Source organism: Squalius cephalus (assembly GCF_949319135.1).
Source record: "Squalius cephalus genome assembly, chromosome: 13".
In the NCBI taxonomy this organism is placed as follows: domain Eukaryota; kingdom Metazoa; phylum Chordata; class Actinopteri; order Cypriniformes; family Leuciscidae; genus Squalius; species Squalius cephalus.
In genome coordinates, this window is record NC_137134.1 from 24131865 (window position 1) to 24155225 (window position 23361).

General features: G+C 39.4%; 3 protein-coding genes across 3 annotated transcripts; 1 reads left to right on the top strand and 2 right to left on the bottom strand.

Moving 5' to 3' along the window:
• Positions 1 to 10: 10 nt before the first annotated feature.
• Positions 11 to 12320, bottom strand: enc3 (ectodermal-neural cortex 3). Its single transcript, XM_079891587.1, has 3 exons — positions 12108 to 12320; positions 9272 to 11070; positions 11 to 1109 (listed from the first exon to the last, which is right to left on the bottom strand). The coding sequence occupies exon 2, from the start codon at positions 11061 to 11063 to the stop codon at positions 9294 to 9296; it is 1770 nt and encodes a 589-aa protein (XP_079747713.1). The 5' UTR covers positions 11064 to 11070; positions 12108 to 12320; the 3' UTR covers positions 11 to 1109; positions 9272 to 9293.
• A 1424-nt stretch (positions 12321 to 13744) lies between these two features.
• timm13 (translocase of inner mitochondrial membrane 13 homolog (yeast)) lies at positions 13745 to 15635 on the top strand. The gene is made up of 3 exons (XM_079891589.1): positions 13745 to 13985; positions 14792 to 14860; positions 14949 to 15635. Exons 1-3 carry the CDS (start codon positions 13866 to 13868, stop codon positions 15045 to 15047), a joined length of 288 nt encoding a protein of 95 aa, XP_079747715.1. The 5' UTR covers positions 13745 to 13865; the 3' UTR covers positions 15048 to 15635.
• Positions 15636 to 16460: 825 nt separating this feature from the next.
• Positions 16461 to 23116, bottom strand: tmprss9 (transmembrane serine protease 9). The gene is made up of 15 exons (XM_079891588.1): positions 23042 to 23116; positions 22070 to 22245; positions 21847 to 21974; positions 21685 to 21752; positions 21404 to 21579; positions 21286 to 21327; positions 21087 to 21200; positions 20397 to 20562; positions 20037 to 20311; positions 19376 to 19518; positions 18906 to 19287; positions 18170 to 18338; positions 17808 to 18073; positions 17232 to 17368; positions 16461 to 16957 (listed from the first exon to the last, which is right to left on the bottom strand). The coding sequence occupies exons 2-15, from the start codon at positions 22200 to 22202 to the stop codon at positions 16796 to 16798; spliced, it is 2361 nt and encodes a 786-aa protein (XP_079747714.1). The 5' UTR covers positions 22203 to 22245; positions 23042 to 23116; the 3' UTR covers positions 16461 to 16795.
• Positions 23117 to 23361: the final 245 nt, after the last annotated feature.

Genomic DNA, 23361 nt, shown 5'->3' on the forward strand with positions numbered 1-23361 from the left:
GTTTGTTAGGTTTTTGTTCACTTTGAAAAGAGTTGAAAAAATTGAACCATTGGCACAAAACCATTAAGGAAAAAATCCCCTGCTTTAGTAGTTTAACCACCTGTTATTCACATTGTAAACTACACATTCCAAAGTTGAGTGAAAACTACTATTTTGAATAAAGAAAATAAAGCCTATTTTAGGACCATTAAGAGTTTTGTTTTTTTGCATAGTATCATTACTATTAAGAACATTTTTCGTCATTACCGCAATTTGTCCAGACTTAAGTATTTATTTTTTAAATCATACATGTATATTTTATAATTTCTATCATTTAAATAATGTATTCCTGTTCTTTTCCATTATAGTAACCACTTTTTTGCATTACGGTAATGAGAATTTGGAGGGGAAATGTGTTTTAATTGCCCTAAAAATAATACTGCAATGCAAACATCCAAAAAATAGGCTTCATTTTCTGTATGCAGATATATATATTTTTTATTATTATTTTGGGGTGAAAACTTGTCTATTAGCTCAGCCTGGCTATTAGTCTAGTTCTATTATAACAAGAATACAGTGCTGATCAGAAAAATGTTTCGAATGTGTGTAATATATTCAAAAACATTTGATATAAAAAAAAGGCAGCACAGCCTAACTAATTATTCAACCGTTTTGGGTTCATTTCCTCTTTCAAAGGTCACCCGAATTTTACCAAGAACACAATGAGCCCCGTTTCATGCATGAAGGTGAGTAACCAGAGGCAAGAGTTAATAATTACTTAAATAATGAACGCAGAGGATCCGTGTGAGTGAGCGAGACATTGAAGCGTGGCACCTCAGGCTAAAAATAGCCTGGTTTAAATAGTGAAGTCTAGTAAGAGTAGTATATGTAGGCTACACATGTGTTCACAATGCTGTCCGCATCTCTTTTGGGTTGCGTCTCGCCATCAGAACTGCGGTGACCTGGGATGGGTGCCGGTTGCCATGGTTACCATGCCGACTGACCTAAGGCTTGGTTTCCAGTGAAAGGTCCATGTGAATGTGAAGGAGGAAAAGCGCCTCCCCCTCCCCCGGCATTCCCAAGCCTCGTAGGGGGGGAACTCGGCTGCATTCCAGAGAACGCTGAAAGATCTGAGGATGGAAAAACAGGGAATGAGTTACACATGTTGAACTTTACATGGTTCGTTCACCTACAATCCTTCACATTAGTTTAAAAAACTGAGTGCATGACAAAATTTGCTTCATGGTATGTATATAATATCAATGCATGTATATACAAACACCTACTAATGAGATCACGTTCGGTATGTTAAGCCGCTTTTCATTTCAAAAGAGCTTTAAAACTTGTACTATAAAATTGTTCTTGCCCTGTTAAATGTGTTTCATCCCCCTGAAACATGTAGGTAATGAGATCATGAAGTTCACTTGTGCCTAATTCCCACTTTTACAACATGGTTTTTTCCACAACCTAAAACAAGCTAGATGACTTTTTGATCATTTTACTTAAGAGTGTATTTTGTCTTTGTGGTTGCATTAGGAACGTGTAAACCGTTTTGACAGAGGCTTAACCAATAGAGCAACATGGCATATAAAATGCAGATATATAATACAAGAATTTAATATTTAAATAAAATTGTATTATTAATAATATAAAATGTTTTATTTTATTATTTATTTTTTTAAAAATATTTTTAAACAAATAATTGAAAGCTAGCAAATGAAAAATATATACACAAAGATGCTGAAAAAAACAGTGTTGTAAATGTATGTGCGCAATGTCCAGTTAGGCCGATTACAGCTCTCTCAAGGAATAACGCTGAGTCTCCGATTGACACCACTGAAGCTGATTTAGAGTTTAATAAGATTATGCGATGTAAAGTCTAGATAATACTGTGAACTAACTGCTAAAACTAGCCAGCTGATCCTTTTGCACCCCACTGTGTCTCTTGACACCACAACACGTGTCACCATGTGTCTGTTGGTGTAATTAAAGGCTTGAACCCCTTTTTCTAAATCAATACTGTTCTGGACATGATACATGAGGGTCACAGTTCAGTTGTGGACAGAAAAAAACAGTAAATTAAAATACTGTTTGGATGTGAAAAGACAAGTCATGCATGGACGTTTCTCCCAATATTGCTGATGCCTGTTTTTCCGTTGTTGAGACGATCAACACTCCAGCAGCATTAAAAATACTACCTGAGAGCTATCACCCTTTCACAAGTACAGCAGCTTCACAGCCAGTTATATTTAAACATCAGTATTTCATTCCATTGTGTTATTTCTGGGACATGGCAGACACTTTAATTTAAGACATGAGAAGCGATGCTGCACAAACGCTTGGGTGAAGTGAACAGCGCTTCAGTGTTGCGTAACTAACGCTCGAGCAGCGCTTATCCATCAGCGTCAGTGGTCTCACCCTTCCCAAACCAGCAGCAGAGCAAGTGACCTTTGACCACAGTTTGAAGCCCTTGGAAATTCCATTAAAGCAAGTCTAAAGACCCGAACGCATGCCTGGGATTCAATCAGCTTGTGTTTATTGTATAGGCTTGTTTTCATCACACAGCCTTAAACTGGAAATCCTTCTTGTTTTTCTTCATTACATCTACTTTATTCTTCCAAACTCTGGAATTCACTTCCAGGTTTTATTAGGCATGTCAACTACATGCTAAAACACACCTTTCAGCTTTTAAAGTCTTTGTATTCAGAGTATTATTTATTTATTGCATTAGCGTTTTTTTTATTCATTTGTAAAACATTTTCACAGAATAAATAAAAAAAATTGTACTTGGTGCTATTTATTTGTGTGCTAAATAAATGATTTATCACTCAAATCAAATGTATTTATTTTTTATAAATGGTGAAACAGGATTTTTTTCATTTTAATTAGTAAGACTAAAATAAAATAAAAGATATAGTGTAGTCTAATAGTCTAAATATTATAGTAAAACTGGAAGAAAATGAAACTACATCCCAAATTCATGAATAATATGGATTTTAAATAAAAATATTTAAGTCATATTAAACAAATACATTTCTTTATTTCTGACTTTATTTATAATTGTTTTTCATATAATAAAACTTAATAAATACGAAAATAAATAAACTTGAATAATAAATATTAACCACGTTCGTTTATGTATGTAGGCCTATGTATATGATAACCCTTAATACAAATTAAACAATAGGCTATACTAATAGGCTAAATAAATAAATATTTCTCGAACTGAAATTAAGTAGCAGGGGCCTGTACCATGAAGGTAGTTGAACAAACTCGGGGTTACAGGATAAGTTTTGAGTTGACAAAACCAAACCGATGCAATCAGGCTTTATTGGTACCATGATGCAGCTCATCAACTTTCTCTGTCAACTCAGGCTTTGATCCTCAAGCTATGATTACTCCACGCGCGCGTGCACATAAAAGAGTGACGTCGACACTGAACAACCAATCGCGGGTCGCGATTTTTCCGCGGAGGAGTAAGAGATAATCATTCATAATTACGATGAATTTAAATATGTATTTCAAGCTCGAAACAATACGGTCTCTGCGGCCAAAGCAAGAGAAGACTGTTGGAGAAAGATTGCTTATTGTTAATGTGTAAGTTAAACAAACGTTCTATATTTATGTAAAATTATGTATGTATGTGTAGCCTATACGTGTAATATAGCCTATAGCCTATTTTTATAATATATAAAAATGTGCATGTACCGGTACTAAGAAAAATTAATATTCATTGATTTTTAGATGCAACCCCAACTCCAAATGTTCTTGGCAGCAGATAAAGACAAAATATAAAAATATAATTCAAAGTGGTGAGTATTTACCACAACCTTTTATTACTTTTGTGAACATTTTATCACAAACACTTGTTTGCAGAAAACAGAAATAAAGAATTAAATTCAGAAAACCAGAATACACTGGCGGAGGAGTTGGCTCTGAGTAGCAATAAGGGACGGACGATTATGGATGGGATTACAGGTGCTGTACAATCTGACTTTGGTGCTGGCTCCTCTAAGCAAGTAACACTGGGTACGTGTGCAGTACATTACTACTTTTTTAAGTTGTAAATATGGCTGACTGTATGTTCTGCAGTAGAGGGAAATACAGTGTCCCTGTTGAAGCCAGCACACATACACACAGTCTCCCACACAGAGGTCAGTATGCAGCAGACAGAATTACCAAACATAACCTGCTTTTCAACAGTTATGCTTTACATTGGCCTATTTTTATTTATTAGGGTGGAGGAAATGAAGACACTGTGTCTGTGTGTTCTCAGACAGTTGCTGAGGTGAATGCACTGGGCTTTTTATTGTGGCAAACATTTGAATGTGTGGCATAAAAAAGGGACTGGCCCTTACACATCTCTTTTATTGTAGGATTTTTCACAACCTGCCCCAGAAACTGAGGCCTCTACCTCAATGGGCTTCAGAAGAAATGTGTAAGGATTTAAAATCCTTGACATAAATTACAGTCAGTCCTGTGTTTGTAGGAAGTCAAGGAACTTTTTGTGATTTTGATGAGCCTCCAGAAACCTTGTAATGATCATGTTTGTGGTGGAATTATGTTTCAGGAAACAGACTCAGTCAGGGCCCTGTACAAAAGGAGACTCGAACTAGACTGCACACTAAAGGAGTCTTGAACTAGACTGTCCACTAAAGGAGTCTCGAACTAGACTGCACACTAAAGGAGTCTCGAACTAGACTGCACACTAAAGGAGACTTGAACTAGACTGCACACTAAAGGAGCTGACTGTGAGCTGAGGAGGCTCCAAACAAAATCAAACAGCTAGATAAAACTGATCTCAGTATGTATATAGTTATATATATATATATATATTAGTATAACTTATTTAACCAAGTAACACTTTAGTATGAATATTTATTAATGCAACTTTCTCTTGCTCTCTTTCTCCCTCCCATCCCACAAAACCAATAAAACAGTTTGAGACCTGTCTGCAGTTTCAATGTGCTTTTATTAAGTGTAATATTGTATGGTGATTGCATCTACATCTGCACCAGCTGGGTGGTAAAGTGTGATCGGGTCAGTTTCATCGGGGAGAAGCTGGTTTTGTGGTGTTTCTCGCTCCTTTCTACTGGTGGCTATATTGTGCAGAATGGCACATGCAGCCACTATCTGTGATGCCCGCTCTGGTGACTCTTAAGGGCCGAACACCATTGAAACGTGCATTTAGGATGCCAAAGGTCATCTCTATCTTCACTCTGGTTTTACTGAGGGCCACATTGAAGCGGTGCTGTGGCCCTGTCTGAGGGTCATGATAGGGGGTTATTGTGTAGGTTTTTCTATCTCAGTTCAAATTAACAGTGTTTTTTACTGTACCAAATTTAACTTGCTTTCCTCAAAGTGCTGACACAACACAGACTAACGGAAAATTTGAGACAAGCACTGCATGGAGCCAGGCCATTTGGCATCCAAACTTGATCATATATGTTCATGACCACAAGTCGTCTGCAGATGAAATGTTTATTAAATCATTGTTATATTTGTTAATGTTACTATTAATTTAAAGATTCATCTCACAGAAAATAATCATCTCACATATTCACATCATCTCTACCTGAACATTATGGTTGTGATAGGACTTCCTATTAACATAATCTGCCTCATGTTCCCCTAGAGCAGTGGAGATTGGAGCAATAGACTGCATACATGTTGCAATGACTTGGGAATCCTATCATAAGATTAACAGAATAATAATAAAAAAAAAAGATTCAAAATAATTCTTAACATGTATTATATTGTATAGTACACTTGTGAAATTTGCTTAAAAAAAGTGTTCATGTGATGTCACCCTATCAATATATCTTACTGGCAATTTTATAAAAGCCCTCTTTTATGGACATGGTCGATAAATGTCCGGGGAACACTATTAATGAAACTTTTCACTCCTGCAGAGCGAGGACCACCTTGCGAATGGTTTGACAAACCGTGTTTCCCCCTAGCTTCTGTGCGTCACCCACCGTGCAAGAATGTAGCACTACCACTTGCAAAAAAAAAAACAAAAAAAAAAACCGCAACGCAAAAATTTTCTTCCGCGGAAAATCTGTATCTTCCATACAAGTAACTATCAGTTAAGGCAAGGGGATTTTGTCAGGCTATAAACTCTTTCTCTACGAAGTGCTCGTCAAACAATTTGCGCTGAAATGTCCACCGGATTTGGAAGAAAAGGTGAAGCCATTGCAACAGACACTTGGAATAAGTTACGTCACCTATATGTTTCTTTGCTCACAGCTGATTGGTCGAACTTCAGTCTGAAATCTTGAATCCAGAACATAACCTGCCCCGGAGCAGGTTAGCCGTGCAGCGTAAGATACCATGGCAACGAACACCGATTAAAGCCGAGCTACTTTCATAGTACCTAAAACCCAGGGTTGGCGGAAACTAAGCTGAAACATAGCTGGCTAGCCACCTAATCCGGCTTCATGGTACAGGCCCCAGGTTTGGCTCCATCTCTTTCCCGATGGCTTCAGTATCTGTAATAATGAGGGTCACAGCAGGGCTGAATTAATGACAGCTGTGTAAACTGCGTGAATTAATCTGTGCTCGGATCAATCCCGAGTCAGCACCTTATTTATTAGGAAACGCCCTTTGCTTTGCATTGCATTATTTACCGCCTCTCAATACTCTGGCAATGTTTAGCTGAGAGCGGATCGTGCGGATTAGTTTACAGGCTAAAACATTTGGTGACAGGACGGCAGCTTAAATCTTACTGGCATTTTACTTCCCATTTTATTGTGTTTATGAGTTCTAATTGATCTATAAGTGATCAAGAATACCGGCTCTTTTTAGTCTCTGCGCCCCCGGCTTGAAAGACAAAGGCAGTTTGTATGCTAATCGCAGCCTTTTCACCTCATCTCATGTATGAATATTATGCAATTCTGATTAATTACATAAAGCGAGTTCGCGGCTGAATGACCTGTTTGATCTATTTACGGCTGGTAACCAATTTGAGGCCTTTGTGTTATTCAATTTCTTTCCGCGGGTCCTGCTTCCGCGGACAAAGAAGTGAAAAATGTCCATTAACTGTATGCAGATCCAGCCGCGCCGCGGGGCTCGAGAGACGCGGAGGCTCCGCGCGCGTGTCGGTGAAATAAGGCTGGCCGCAGCTGCCAAAATAAAGGATCTTTCTGTTGTTGTTTTAAAAAGCAAGCATTAATAAAACATTAGTATTGACCGTAACGGTCACTCTGGCCCGCCTCCGTGAATAATAAAACAGTCAGGAACTGACCCTTGACCTAGATCAGGTGTGTCATACAACAAACAGAGACTCATATGGTGTGTATTGGATAAGTGCCAGTTACTACAGCCTGCTCTGCAAGACCAAAGAATGAGAGGATCTTGATAACTTCCTCCATGGTGCTCATGTTACAGTTCGAATTACTAGTCTTGCCAACTAGGCAACATTAAAGTTGCCTGAAGACTGGAAATATAATTCATCTGTAACCATTCATCTGTATCTTACAGTACCGCATGGTATACACTCTATACAACTTATTTTAGTGAAACGGTAGACATTATGGAACAATAAACGTTTTAAACTGTAGCATGCAAATAACCTCATCACAAAGGGCCTACTTTATAGTAACAAAAATTGTTATTTTGCATTCAAATGTGTGTAAAGGTCTTATTTTGGTACTAAGACAAGACTCAAAAAGAGATTAAATATCTGATATTTCATCCAGATCATTGCCAGTACTGGAAAAGGAAGTGTAATCAAGCGCAGTATAGTATTCAGCACTGTAAGCCCGCAGTTGTAGGTCATATATATATATTGTATAAATAGAATGTCTGCATACTGTGCACAGGCATGCTATATTAGAAAAGTATACTAGCATTCTATTTCAAACATATCCCGAGTTAAACCACAATCAAAGCCGAGTTTTGTGGCAGGTATTCCTTTTAGCCTTACGTTGACATAGGAAATAGATCTGTGCTTGTCAAATCATTTCATGGGGTTGTTCAAGTTAATAAACAATGCATGTAAGGATTGGGTTGGGTTAGAAAAAGCACTAAGTATGTTAGGTGAACTGCGTTCCAAAGTATTCTGTACCAACTCAAAGTCAAACAGTGACTCACTGTGCTGATATGCAATGACAATAGGAAAGAAACTTATCTGCATGACTGGTTGGTGAGAAATTATCTGAGAGTCTACACCTTTAGTGCGACGTATCTTCAAGGTACTCTAATGCATGTTGGTTTGTGGCAAATATGAACATCGAAGAAAAGAACATCTTCTCTATTTGTTTTCCTCGCCCCTGGTACAAGATGACGACTTCTAAAAGCAACGTGTATTTTTAGTTTTAAGCTGCTGGCTGCCAAATGGTGCAAAATATAGCTGCACCCTATTCCACATGCCTCACTCCAGCATTTCTGACAAGGCTATTCTGTGCAAAACTCAGTGGCGAATTAGTGATATTCAAAAGAGCTGGAACTGCAACGTTTGCACTCAAAGAAGGATAAAAGAGACTTGTCAGCTGCAGCGGTGCAGATCTGAGGCCTCGCAGGCTCTCTTCTGCCCGTCTCCACCCAAACCATCTGTTTATTATTGAGGAAGGGCAAACAGCAGTTCCTCTAGGCGTCCCTCCATTAAGTGAGCGCTGAGCTCAACAAGCTGCGAGTGCTAAACAAGACGATGTGTTTTAGAAGTTGAACTTGCGTGAGTTTTTAGCATTACAAAAATTCTTAATGTTTTACAACAAATAAAGAGCAGGGTCACCTGACAAGTTGAAAGGCTCCTGTCTCCATCCTTGAATCTTCCTGCCAAACATTACGTATCACTCTCAAATAAACACGCCTTCTCTAAACATCGATGATCTGTGGGAAACCATTATTTGAGTTTGTTATCTGTCTGGCTACTGTGTACACTTGTGAGAACAATAAGCCCTGACATTTATGTAAAAGAAAAGACAGAAGATTTGTAAACAATCCAGGGAAGCAAGACCATACACTTTTTCAGTGGAGCAATGTGCAAAAAAATGGTACAGGCCTCGCCATTGGCAGGACTGCAAGAATGAACCTGATCCTGTTCTTGCTGGAAGCATTTGGGAAAGCTTGTACGCCCCAGAGAGACGTGTTTTACTCAGTAATTTGTGCTGCCACATTCCTTAAAACTATTAAGAAACATTTCATCTTTATTTGACATCCAACAGCACTAATTACGGTTAGACATTTCTCATTGACAAACAAAATTACTGCTTTATACATCTGAGAGGGCAGATGTATACAAGCAAATGTTGTCAGTTGGTCCAGGACAGTGACATTGGACAATACTCACCAAATAAGAGTTGTATTTTTCTTCAAGATGGGAGGTACTTCCAGGTGCTGACAAATGCTGTTGGGATAAGCGAATACGGTATGCTTGTTATGCTATCCCAGGAGTCCGTTGAGGGGTCATAGCAGTCCAAGGTTTTACACCTCTGTGCTCCAAAGTATCCCCCGACCACATAGAGGCGATTCCCCGACGCCACTGCATGACAGCTGATTCTTCTTGAAGTCACGTCACCAAACTTGGTCCACTGGAACGTCTCGCTATTGAAGCGGTACGCGGAGCTCGCCGAGAACTCAGTATCTCCACCAATGACCACAACATGGTTCCCGACAACTGCTGCCGCTGTGTAACGCCAAAGCTGAGGACAAGTGGCCGGGACAGTCCACCTGTTCTCACAGGGGTCGAAGCACTGAACCTTAGGATACTTGTCCCTGTTGACACTAGTCCCTCCGAAAGCAAAGAGTTTGTTTTTGGCCCCAACGACAGCAGCATTGCTCACACCCTCTCGAAGAGGAGCTACCAGTGTCCACTTGTTGGATTGGGGGTTGTACTGCTCCACTTGTTTCAGGGACACAGACGGGGATGCAGGGAACGACCCTGCAAGGGATGTGTGTCCACCTACTACATACAGGATGTGGTCAAGTTCTGCTGAACCATGTCCAAATCTTGCGACGAGCATCGGTGCAGCTTTGGACCATTCGTCGTGCAAGGTGTCATAGACCCAAACGTCTTTTGAAGACCCGTTTTCAGACCCTCGACCACCCGTGACATATACTTTACATCCGATTGCACAAGCACTACACTCTTTGCGAGGGCTAGGAATGTCCGTTTTGGGGTTGATCTCTTTCGCCTTGTGATCAATCATGTATACTTTGTCGCACATGAACGTTTGGCCTCCTAGAAGCAGGAGGGCTTGGCTGACCTTCCGGGGTTGGGCGCAGAAACCCGTGACAACTCCGTCGTTCTGCAGGATCTTCATTTTGCAACGGACAGCGTCTTCTACAATCTCACGGCCCACCTTGTGTCCCATGACGAGCTCCTCGGATGCGACATTCTTTAGCAGGTAGGACTCCGGAAGTAGAGCGAGGCGAACGCAGCGCAGAAGGTCGGGAAGATCCAGATGTCTTCTCCCAATGTCTGCTCTAACCCAATCAATAACGGCCTCGTACACAATGCTTTCATCCTCAACCTCCAACTCCTCGCTAAAAACAAGCTCCTGAACTTTATCTTTGGGCAGGTTTAAGAAGTCCTCAGTGTGGTAGAGATTAGCGAAATTTGACAGGCACATCCGCCAAGAAAGTTCATATAACCTCTGGCACTGATGAGCATCGGACAGAAGCATCATCCCAAGACAGTTGGACGGATGCAGGTTCTTCTCCAGGAATTCTGCAGAGGCATCGCGGATGTCGTGGAACTGGAGCATGTCGCCAGCCTCCAGCAAAGACTCTGCATTTTCCTCGTTGATGATCACACGGGCGGAGTAGGCATAGTCAAGCAGGAGCTCCAGAACCTCCGGGTGCAAAGAGTCGTGGAAGTTGACCTCGGCGTCTCGGCTCTCCTTAAGGCCACCGCTAAACATGGCCTCAAAATAGCGGCTACACGATGCCAGAACCACCCGGTGGCATGGGAATGCTCGATGTCCAGCACGCAGGACTACATCCGTGAAGACATGTCGCTTGCGGAGGAGATTGAGGTGCGTAAGCAGGCTGTCTGGATGTGACGTTTTGTGGAACAGATGGATGTTCATGGACCCAGAGCTTGACCTTGACTTTCGGTTCTCGTGATTACTAACAGACATCTTTGAACTGGATGAAAAAAAAAAGAAAAGAAATTTTTTTTTTTAAAACCATTTCCTTTCAGATTCCCATTATCATCTCAACTCATCTGTGGACATTCATTTGATATTACTCAGAAGGCCTATTGTTCAGCAGTGTTTAAAAATCCTTAACATATAATTAGACGGTGAATGCATCATAGTTAGGGCAATTACTCTTGGAACCAACCATATACTTGGACGACAGTAAACCCATAATCGTTTGTTAAACAGCATTTCGTTTACCTTGAGATTGTTCAGTACAAGGGTTAATGATTTATGGGAAATGAATCATCGCCTTCCTCTTTGATCTCTGATAAAGTTACTGCTCTCTATCATTTCATAATTTCAGTTACGCATAAAACAAAGTAAATTGCATAGGAGTATGAAACTTAAATGTCTAACAATAGTACAACAGTGAACTAAAATGACTACTACACCACTGTTAAATAAAATAACATTTCCATGTGTTTTTGTATTTTGTCACATAATAAGGCCAGCGACCAAATCTTTAAAAAGCCTTTAAATAGACACCAATATGTTATTTTACCTAAGATAGATCAACCAAGATACCAATGACTCTGTTACTATGCCAGTCATAAAATAGCATATTCATTTTTTTACTGGAAATAGGCCTACTGTAATGAAAAAAATATTAGTATATGAAAATTCCTTATGAATGTACCATGGTTTTACAGTAACGATAACTGCAGTGACTGGTCAACTATGGCAACACGTGCATATTTTTTGCCGTTTAAATAACTTTAATACAAACATATTCTATTTAGTTTTCTTTTCGGTAAATAATAAAATAAAATAAAAACTTTACATGAGGAAATTGACAAGATGTTTACAGTAGCCTATTTCGCAACGTATATTTAAATATTTAATGTTAAAGTGACAGGTTTTCGACAGACAAATTTACTGAGCGGTCCAATACAATCCATGTATATGCTAAACCTACTACACGCTTGAATATTGTATCATTGTGTCGTGTAACCAAGTATTTAAAAAGTAGCATGAATTTACCTTTCCTTTCGTCGCGCGGACTTGAACAGTATGCATTCGACTTTTAAAGACGCGTGTTACTTTAAGACGTCTTGGAAGATTTCAGTAGTAACATTTCTCGTGATGGGATCAGTCTGAAGTCTGTGAGATCCGCCTGTTACACGCTGGGGAACATTACTACTGTGACTCGAGAATCAGTGAGTGAGTGTAGTGTGGATCTCAGTCGCTCCTCCTCTTTCCGCATGTTAAATGTCCAACCCTGGCGGAGGAGGTGATCTTAGGACATGTTTTATTTCTAGTAATGAGAAGTGTTTGGGATCATTAGTGAGCATTTGGTGTGTATGAATGTGATGCACAGGTAGCCTACTGAGACACATGTTTTTCATGTTTGAGATTGTGAATGATAGGAACGTCTCACTGTGTAAGCCTTCCACAGATAGCAACAACACTATCTCTTTCTTCTTAAGAAGGTCATATTGCAGTTATGCATAAACTATTTACAGTCACTCTTCAGTTTAAGGAAAGAAATTCGCTTCTCTTCAATTACGTATGTGAACGTGCCTTTTTTAACAAGCCTTTTTTTTAGGTCAAAAATAACTCCAAAAATAGACTAGCAAATGAGATTTTAAATACGGTACAACTACAATGTAGGCTAAAATAAATACAATTGTAATAATGTTTAGGCTACTTTAAAAAAAGTTTTTAAAAAATCAGTACGGTGTTTGTTGGCTTTACCACTTTATACCATTGCTGTACCATGATACCTCCAGATTACATGCTTTATTGAGCCTCTTTCATTGAGGTATTTAGTATCAATCCACAATGTTTTCATTCCAACACAGTTATGCCAACAGGAAGCGCATGATGTTTTTCTTTGCATGTTTCATTTGTCCAGAACGGTTGTTGTACAAACATCACCAGTGAATTACTGTGAGTGAAGACTTACTGTACTGTGTGACTGTTAATTACTGTCAGACCCCCTGCCAACACTCATTCATCTTCACTCAGCCAAAACTTGTTCATGTCTAATAGAGTTATTAGAGCTTAAACAGCCGTTACTGTGTCAATGCCCTGTTTACACAGTCCTCAACACCAATTATATCTGACTTTCAAAACAAAACCCTTCTGGCTGGTTTGACATTTTAACTTCCACAATGGTATATTGTAGGTTATATTATAATTTATTTATTGATGTATTGATTGATTGATTTATTGATTGATTTAAAAAAACTGAAAAACAAATGATAAACTAATTTCTTTACAGCAATATAGTGGAATGTAATAGTGAAATGATCTGGTGGAATGTAGCGCCACCTACTGGACAGAACTCATGTTGCAATAAAGCTGCACCCATAGAAAACACGAATCGTTATTTTAAAAAAGGAGATTTATACCAGACGCAGAAATTGCAAACTTACAACAACAACAACAACAAAATGTACCATATTAATGTACTTTTGTTGGCCTTTTAAAACTGCAAAATGTTGTGTTAAATCAAAAGTGATAAATCCTTATAAAATCTGAATTTATGCTAATCACAGGCAACATTATGATAGGCTAATGTTGTTGTTCTTGATGTTGTTTAAACTTATTTGTTTTTATTTTTATTGTTCTTATTTGTTTTTGCTGTCATTAAAAACTACATTTCCCAGAAGTCAACAGTCAGGATGTTTTCCACATCGCTTCCGGTTCATCTCAAGGGCAAAATTATCACATGTACAGAAGCGACACAGACTTTAATCCGGTGTGTCACTGTTATTAGATCTGTAATTGTGTAAAATGGACAGTTTTGGTTCAGATTTCTCTTCGGGCGCATCTTCTGGTAAAATGGACACTGGCACTATAATGGAGCAGGTCAAAGTTCAGATTGCCGTTGCAAACGCGCAAGAGCTGCTGCAGGTCAGTGACTTTAACTCTTAAAATGTTAAATGCTGTTTTAAATTATCCCTACATAAATACCCTTACAAATAATTTCATTGTGCTTCCTTACATTTATAAGTATGTATATAAGAGGCTTGTGTTGGGTAGATTTTGTCATTACATGATGCTGAATAAATGGATTACTCTTATATCACTTATGGTAGGCTATCCTTTGGTTTATCATGTAATAGTCATGGTGGTGATCATTAAGAACTGTTTTATAGCAAAGTACATTAATATTATCTGTTATCATCACCGTATACACTTACCAAAAAGTATACCTTGTATTATCTTGGTATTTTAAACATGTACCATGGTAAAACTGTATTTTTGAGTATGTACAATGTTACTACCATGATAATCTTTGAAGTACCATGAAATACCATGGTATATGAGCATAGTACCCATTCAGAAAGTACTGTGGTACAGTGATACATGGTATGCCAAAGGATTTCCAACATTACCATCCGTGCCATTACTGTACTATACTGTAAAAAAAAATGTTTTCCAAAAAGTTGTAAATAAGAAGTTTTATAAGAAAATACTATATCAGTGTTTCTACTTTAAAATTACTTCATTCAATTAATTGTGTTGCTTGCTGTTTCTGTGTAACTATCTGTCAAATTTTCTAGCAATTAATTGTTTCAAAGTCCTTTTCACTATATGATACTGCCACAGTAACATTTTATAAGGGTCGTCAAGGTATCCAGTTACAAAATGTACTATAGTACTAGCATACTAGAATTATTCCATGCATTCCTAATGCCATTTGTCATTCATTGCAGAGAATGACTGATAAATGCTTCAAGAAATGCATTGGCAAACCAGGAAGCTCATTGGACAACTCTGAACAGGTATGAGCAGGACATCCTATACCGCTGTCCATGTTTCTTTGAGGAAATAACATCTAGACCCATGCATAACCCTTTCGTTTTTTTCCAGAAATGCATTGCCATGTGCATGGACCGCTACATGGATGCATGGAACACGGTCTCCCGCGCATATAACTCCAGATTACAGAGGGAAAGGGCACGTATTTGATGTGCAGATGGCGGCCGGTACTACCTCGGTATCACCTGAGTCCTCAGGTCGAGATGCCTGGTCTCCAAATGCACGACGAGTGTATAGACTTGACACACTTACCACGCAACAACAACTGATGGATACAGAAGGAACCAGGTGGCTGGATTTAGACTCTACATGGACATTTTTCATTACGTTTTGTTTTCAAACCATGTTGAAATGATAATACAAGACATAAAATAGCTGTTTAATAATTTGCAAATTTAAATTAAAGAATGATAATTGTAGTAGCAGTTCTCATTTTTAAAGTAATAAGCAGAATTGGGATAACAAGAGGACGGGTCAGGATTTTGGTATCCAGTTCCTGCTCGCAGGTTCACTATGTTTAAAAACAATGCTAAAAATCGGACACCTCCCCTTATGCTGTTATCCATTCATCAAGCAACCAATCAAAATTCAATGTGCCATCTGTCTGCCTTTTGTCATTGGGTGGATGTTACTCCATTCCCTGAGGGAACGGCTCACTTTACCACCTCTGTTCTACACACCTAGCTCTTCTCCCAGAGGGGAAGAATTCAGGGGCGTCTTTGTTGCAATAATTGTCACTTCTTCACCAGGATCGGCCGAATAGTGCTTCTAACTTACCTCTGAAGAACAAACTGCAATTGTCAACACTGGAGTGTCATTTGTCTCATTGTCTGTTAGGTACAGTAGTAGGGTTGTTTAGACACTTTTAAACTACAAACCCTTGTAAAAGCAGTTCCCTTTGTGTACAAGCGTGTCAAAGTTCCCAATTTCCTTTGCTTCGTTGAGTTTTGTAAAGGCTTGGACAGAGATGCAAACTCCACCAAGACATGTCCAGACAGATGTTGTGCTGTTTTTATGGAATGCAAATAAATACCATCAAGTCAGTCAATTTTTATTGATGTTTTTGTTGCATTGATGAAATATCAGGTTAACAGATGTAGCACCATTTGGACAAATTAGGCCTGAAACACACTAATCAAGTACATGAACTTACATTTTGCTTTCTCAGCATTGCCATAAGCTGCGTTATAGCATGCATTTTCACAAACTCTTATTCTACAGCCTGGTCGAGGACTGTCATGGCGGAGCAACAGTTTGAAATGAGTCTTGTTTAATGGCACAGACTTTTGTACTGAAGTTTGGTTCTGTCTTAGTAACACAAGAATACACTCATGTTCAAAGGGACCATGTCCTTGCAAAATATGTGGTTTCAAATTTCAAATTGATATTATTCCTACATTTTCCATTACAGGACTATAAATTCTGCTGGTGAAATGAGAAGGGGGATCCCTTTATTTCTTAAAATCAGAATTTATCAAGAAAACTTAAGGCAAGCAAATGTCGCCATATTTTCTTATCTTCCATCTGAAGTGAAAACCACTTCTCATTGATCATTATTAGTGCATATTTCTAAGCCATATTGGTTATGCTTAGGCCCACACAGGATCTGTAACCTGCTGAATTGGAGCATTTTCCCCTCAAAATCAGGGCAGAATTGCATAAAAATCTGGTTCATTGAGATATGTTTTTTTTTTTTCCTAAACGGCAAAAAGCATTTCAAGGGCTAGTGCATCGTACACCAGAATGCAATGTTAATAAATACCACAAATAAATATTTTGACAGTAGAGTGAACATGTTGGTAAAGTCATCCATTTGAGTTTCACGCATCTTCAGTTGAGAGACATGTCTACACATCACTTGTGAGACGGATGGTGGAGGACATTTCTGGATCATATTTTTAAAAAGGGAGGTATATAGATATCCACTCTCTGGCAGACGTGACCTGCATGTAAACTCCAGGGAAGCCAATTCGACCACAGCCGTGACCCCAGCTGGTCACCCCGGCCAGGAACCAACGGCCCTGGGGTTCCCGGCACACCAGAGGGCCTCCTGAGTCTCCCTGTAGAAGAAGAGAAGACATGACATTTAAAGAAGTCTGCTGAAAACTCAAGGATATGGTTGAATGACATTGGGCTGTGTTACGTAATCAGCTTAAGAGGCACAGTGGATGTTTTAAGATGAAAAAAAAAAGACTTAGAGCATTAAGTATCATCAGGTAAGTGCAGCAGTACTTCAGAAGAAGTCATTCAGATTTATCCTACTCCTATGCAACTGCTGATTTTTTTTTTCCAGACAGTAGCATTCAGAAACCTTTAATATTCTCACAAACTCACCAAACATGTGTCCCTGTTCCCCTCCACAGAGCCAGCACACATCATGTTGTCGGTAAGTCCACCACCATAAGCTCGCTGGCAGTCCCACTGATCAAAGACATTAACCTGTGCTTTTTGCAGCAAATTGGTTATCATACCTATGTGGGATAAACAGACCATACATCATAATGGATCCTATTAATCAAATGCAGTCCACAAATATGTCCATATCTTTTTGGAATCAAGGATTTAATGTAGATGAAGTCTTGAAGACCTTTTTTTATGTCGTTTTCACACTTGGTACGTTTGATCCTAATTTAGTTGTCTCTCCATACCCATGCTGGGAATGGTCAACATTCATAGGCTGATAATTTCCGCAAAATATTCTTTAGCATTTCATTTTTGGATTGTGTTTACATTAAGCACTAATCCCAGACCCCTTCCTAAACAGACGGATCACATGCTCCTTGGCGGACACATAACTAAGTTCAATCGAACCTTGGTCCACACCAGAACATCTAGTGTGAAAACGATATCAAAAACTACTTGTCTAGGTTTTAGGTTTTATCTTGTCACCTTGACCAACCCCAAACTCACCGTCCTCCTTCACAGCGCCCCATCCAATGATGTAGCATTCCGCAGTTTTGATGAAGCTATGCCAGGGAGAAGGCAAACACACAGTCTGGATGGTGTAGGACTTGGGGGCGGGGATGGAGAGTTCCACCAAGGCCACATCAAAGTCCATGGTGCTGCTATTGAAAGCAGGATGAGAGATGATCCTTTGCGCTGGAATAACCAGAGCACCCACTCCAGACCAAATGACTGACCCAAGACTTACTGTCCAACTAGCAGTGTTCAGCTCACTATTGACAAAAACACAAAATAAACACTAAAAAAATTTTTGTTCAACTCTTTAAGACTGGAGCATGTTGGGAAGTTGCCAGTCAGTGGTACACTACCCTCTGAAGCAGTGAGCAGCAGTCAGGAGCCATTTGGAGTGGATGAGCGTCGCTCCACAGCGGTGAGTGCGTTGGTACTGCAGACTGCCCACCCATGGCCATTCACCTCTCCGAGCAGAGACGCCACCGATAATCCTCCCTTGTCCCACGGCTGGACGATTCCCACAGTCTACAAAGTAAACAGGTGACCCTTATATTCTTGTTCCTCAGACTACTTTAATGTACCTAATGGCGAGGCTGTAAGTGATGTATGTATGGTCTGTTCAATACGTTTTACAGTTGTGCACCTTGGTGTTTATTAGTCAATGCAAGACAAGGACAAAAGAAATGGGATGTGAAAATTGGCGACAGTGCAAACTATTGAACGGACGCGTACATTTACCATTCACGGCTACCCTCGTTTCTTTTGTGTAAAGTTAAATATGGCACCTACCTTGACTAAGGTCTACACTAGCTAGTTAACCACACTTCATTAATGTGGGTGCAAACCAAATGGATTGTTGTTAAGCAGGGGTGTCCAATCCTAGAATCAACCCTGGATGCACCTTCCTGCAGAGCTCAGTTTCAACCCTGCTCCAACACACCTCTTTGTAATTATTATATGTTTTGAAAATATTAACTATCTAATTGCTGTGTTTTGATTTGTTTTGGAGCCAAATTGTCTGGGAAGGTAGACCTCCAGGAACAGGATTGGGCACCCCTGTTGTAGAGATCGAGATTATTAGAGATTATTTACCACAGTTTTTCTCATCAACCTCATTGGGGCAGTCAACGACTCTGTCACATTCTGGGTTTATCTTGCTGATGCACTTGCCTCCGCCACAGTTATAATTACCACTGCAGTTCCCAGGAGCAGGATTATATTCATTACTGGCAATCTCAGTGGAGGGGTTCATAGCTTTAACAATGTGATCCGTAGTGGTTGTGACACTAGGGTCAGTGGTTGTGACTGTTGGTGCGATCTTGATGTAGCTCAGAATCCAGTTGCGGAGTTTGGTGACGCGGGAATAGACCCCAGGCTTGTTGATCTGTGCACATCCCACTCCCCAGCTCACCACGCCCGCTAGGAAAAAGCGCCCAGGGGCCACCTCACATACCAGAGGGCCCCCAGAGTCTCCCTGAAGCCCAAAAACCACATTTAAAACATTCAATTGTGAAAACACTTTTAGGGCATCAGGCATTATTGCTATAAGTTATAACCCTTACCTGACAAGAGTCCACCTTCCCTTGAAGAAAACCAGCACACATCATATTTTGGGTGAGTGCACCTCTGTATACAGATGTCTTGTTGCAGACTTTCGAGTCAATAATCTGCACGATTGCCTTCTGTAATGTAGAAGGCACCTCACCTGCTCGGTAAAAGAAGTGTCGTCTTAAAAGGGGTTGTCTCGAGTTGTCAGACTTTTGGCAAAAAGGCTGGTCTTCATGGAAGCTTATTATGATCGAGAACCACCAACTTAAGCAGAAAAAGAGCACCTGATTGACATTTAAAGTGACCAACCACAGTTTGTTTTGAGTTTGGTGCAGTTTAGGGATGAGGTAGTCTCAGCCTGGTACATCAAGCCTACGATCCACTGCCTGAATGTTTGATGCATGTGGCACACTTAACTGGTAACACTTCAGGATTTTAATTGACATCAACTTTACATTTTCAAGCCCCTAAACATGACGGGGAACAAAACGAACTGTGATTGGTGCGCTACATGTCAGTCAAACATCCTCTTGGGTGGTCCTTGTCCAATGAAAGCTGCTAATAGAGTCCAGACCTTCTGTTGTCAGTCTGAAGGTCTGGCTACATGACAAAACTCGTTAAACTCATCAAACTCAAGCATATTCTGATGCTTTACACAACATCAAACATACTCACTGGTGAACTGATTAAGAGCTCCCCAACCAGAGACGATGCAGTTCTGCCCAGGACTGAAAATGTGAGAGGATGATGGGATACAGACTGGCTGAACATAACGGCTAAACATCAAGGGCGTTTCCAACTCAAGTACGGTCACATCACTGTCAGTGGTCATGGGATCATAGACCGGAGAGACAACCAGGGACTTGATGTTTACTATGGTGGCTTCTCCCTCCTCCCCACTGACTAGATTGGCTCCCACAAGAGCCGTCCAATCTTTTGGGTTGTTTTCTCTTTGGTATATAAGGAAGACATATTTAGATATACATTGGTGCCTAGTGAGGAACTGATGAAGATCTTACAGAAATGTTTCCTCACATTTCAAAACAATGAGCAGCACTGACAAGCCAGCGATTGTTGACGATGGATGCGCCACATGTATGACGGCCACGTAGTCGGAGACTGACCTGCCAGGGTAGCTCCCCGTGACGGGCGTTTTCACCACCCACAACACGGTTAGCCATGGCGGGACGTGTTCCACAGGCTATAAGAGAAACAATGGTTAACAATCAAAGAACATAAATTAAGCCTGATTTTTCTGAAGAAAATATGACTGCACAGCTTGCCACCACAATGCTAGGGTTCTGTGACTGTTTTAGTGCTGTTACCATGTTTCTATTCATTTGCAAGGGTATTCAAGGTACTTGCAAGGTGGTTTCTAAGTTGTTCTGGCTGGTTTATAGCTGGCTGTTGATATTATTGTCCCTAGATATAGCTTGTGTACTTCTTTAATAAAAGTCTATTGATTTTCTTGCAAGTATTGTTGTCCGTTCGGCAATAGTCCTAAGAGGTATCATTCATGTCTGTAGGAATATTGCGCAAACTTAATACAAAGTTATTTCAATCAAAAACCCTAAGTAATTGTGATGTTTGATATTAATATGTCAAATGTAATCAATTATATTTTACCTTAGGCCAAAATTAGTTCTTAAAACTTACAAAAAGGAAACTAACAGCTAAATATAGCGTTAACATAATAACTCATGATAAAAACATGGTGACACTTACAGCAAAAGGCTTCATCTGAACCATCAACACAATCGGTTATAAAGTCGCATTCTGGATTTGGCTTTGTGATGCATTCGCCACTGTCACAGGTGAACGTGTTCTCAGGACATTTACCTGCAGTAAAAGACAAAGACATCTGAGTACCCTGAGTTTTCAATTAACCTTTATATGATCAACAATATTATCACATTCTGCTTACTTAAATCATTGCCAATCTCATAGAATGACTTTCCACTTGCCCCTGAATAAAGAGAACAAAAAATGGTCAAAATGACACTATTATTGACTTCTTTTTTTTTTATAGGAATCCGGCATACCAAGAAGGATGATGCTACTGATCTCTCCGTATTGTGGGACAATGATAGGTTTCCCATTCAACATGGCCTTAAATCCAGTACGAAGGAAGTCTTGAACGAAGTTCTCCGTGTACCCCTGGACTTGAGAAACCCGGAAGACCAAACGAAGAGTGGTCATCACATTTGAGTTGATATTCCTGAAAGATATCACAGACTCTTAATCAAATACCAAAATATATACAGACATAATTCCCCACCTTGTTTTATAGAGCTAAAACATGGCATGTAAGCAGTGTACCTACCCATACGCAACTATCTGACAGTCAGTAAAATGATTTGCCACTGCAGAGGCGGTAAATATATGCTTGATCTGTAAAATAGAGAAGACAGCAGTGAACATCTGTTTGTTAAAACCAATTTTACATCTGCAGTGTGAAGATTTCCGTACAAGTTATTGGTCATACTTTTGCTTTCAGAGTCGAGGTCAGAACTACCGAGAATCCTGATGTTTTATCTAGCAGCTCTGAATCATAACTGAGTCCTTGCAATTCCACTGTCTCCATGAAATAATGTTCCTCTTGTATTAAGTAGGCTGAACAGGAAAAACAAGGTTGGTATAAGTGTCCAACAATATCATAATATTTTGATTCTGTAGACAAATTACTCAGATGGAGATAATTCATTAACCTGTCATAAAACCCGCAGCAGCCCCAATGATGAGAAGAATCAGTATTGCGGCTAATGTTATACATTTGGAAGCAGAGAGGCAAGCTGGCCCTGAATCACCCTCAGGCCACTCATTCAAGTCTTTCTTCTCCATTTCAGTCTATACAAAGACCTGCAACACAACCTGGACATTCAAACTGTAAAACACAAGAACACATGGAGGTAAGAAATACAGACAGATGACCAGGTAAAAACAGGATTGGGTTTTTATGATACCAAAAGTATTAGCAACTCCCTTGGATACCGAGAGTGAAAATCATCTCGTGGGATGACAAAGTATTATTTCATCGGCCATAGAATGAGACAATACTAGGAGTGGTTCAGAGAAGCCAAAACAAACCTCTGTCGATTCTTAGATGTTATATCGCAGAAATATGAAGCCTGATGTTCCAGAGAGTTACTTTTCACTTCAGACTTGTAAATGCAACAACAACTCTCTGATTAAATATATGCACATAAAGATATAAACAAACAATATAAAGTACAAAACTATTATTTACAGGCTTGCCAACAACAATGCAAAGGTATCACATAAAATGGCAGTTTTGGGCATACAGTTTGGCACAACAAAACAATATATTCCTATTAAAACTCACATATAATAAATAAATGTTATGTCAGGTCACAACAACACATTACAAACAAGCCTACTAAAAACAGTGGTAGTATACTGACTATATTTATGCCAATTAAAATTTACATTGCTAAATAATGATGGTTTATGCATTCACATATCAAATATAAAATGCCTATAATACTGTTAAATAATGTAAGAAAATATTATTTTCGTTTTAAACAATCAAAAATAAATTCAAACTGTTCACAATACTTTTCTGAGGAGCTAGAAACAAATACAAAGAGCATTAAAACTGTGGGTGTAATAACTTCTGGCACAATTCTAAGAAGAATAGAATAGATTATATGGTTACTCACCGTTTCAGACAGCATTTGGTCACTGATACATCTGATCTTTACATTGACGTCCGAATAAACTGCACGACACGTTTGGAGACTGTATAGAATGCAGCGCTGTTATGCGCTAGTTTTTTACATGTGGGCGTGGCTTTACACAGGTGAGGCAGGGGAGGTCTTTGATTGGCCGGTGCTACAATATATATATATATATTATTATTATTTTTAAATCCTCTATTGTTTCTCACAATACCATTTTAAAACTTATAAGGGATTTAAAGAATCAATAGACTGCTGTTCCTGGGAGGGGTAAAAAAAACAAGCAAATTCAAAACAAAACC

Excerpts from the sequence above, each read along its gene's own strand:
- enc3 (XM_079891587.1), bottom strand. The coding sequence starts at position 11,063 with ATGTCTGTTAGTAATCACGAGAACCGAAAGTCAAGGTCAAGCTCTGGG.
- timm13 (XM_079891589.1), top strand. The coding sequence starts at position 13,866 with ATGGACAGTTTTGGTTCAGATTTCTCTTCGGGCGCATCTTCTGGTAAA. Across the intron at positions 13,986-14,791 it reads ACGCGCAAGAGCTGCTGCAG|AGAATGACTGATAAATGCTT; the intron begins GTCAGTGACTTT and ends CATTCATTGCAG. Across the intron at positions 14,861-14,948 it reads CATTGGACAACTCTGAACAG|AAATGCATTGCCATGTGCAT; the intron begins GTATGAGCAGGA and ends GTTTTTTTCCAG.
- tmprss9 (XM_079891588.1), bottom strand. The coding sequence starts at position 22,202 with ATGGAGAAGAAAGACTTGAATGAGTGGCCTGAGGGTGATTCAGGGCCA. Across the intron at positions 18,074-18,169 it reads GCTGCTCACTGCTTCAGAGG|TGAGCTGAACACTGCTAGTT; the intron begins GTAGTGTACCAC and ends TTTTGTCAATAG. Across the intron at positions 16,958-17,231 it reads GGAACAGGGACACATGTTTG|GGAGACTCAGGAGGCCCTCT; the intron begins GTGAGTTTGTGA and ends CTTCTTCTACAG.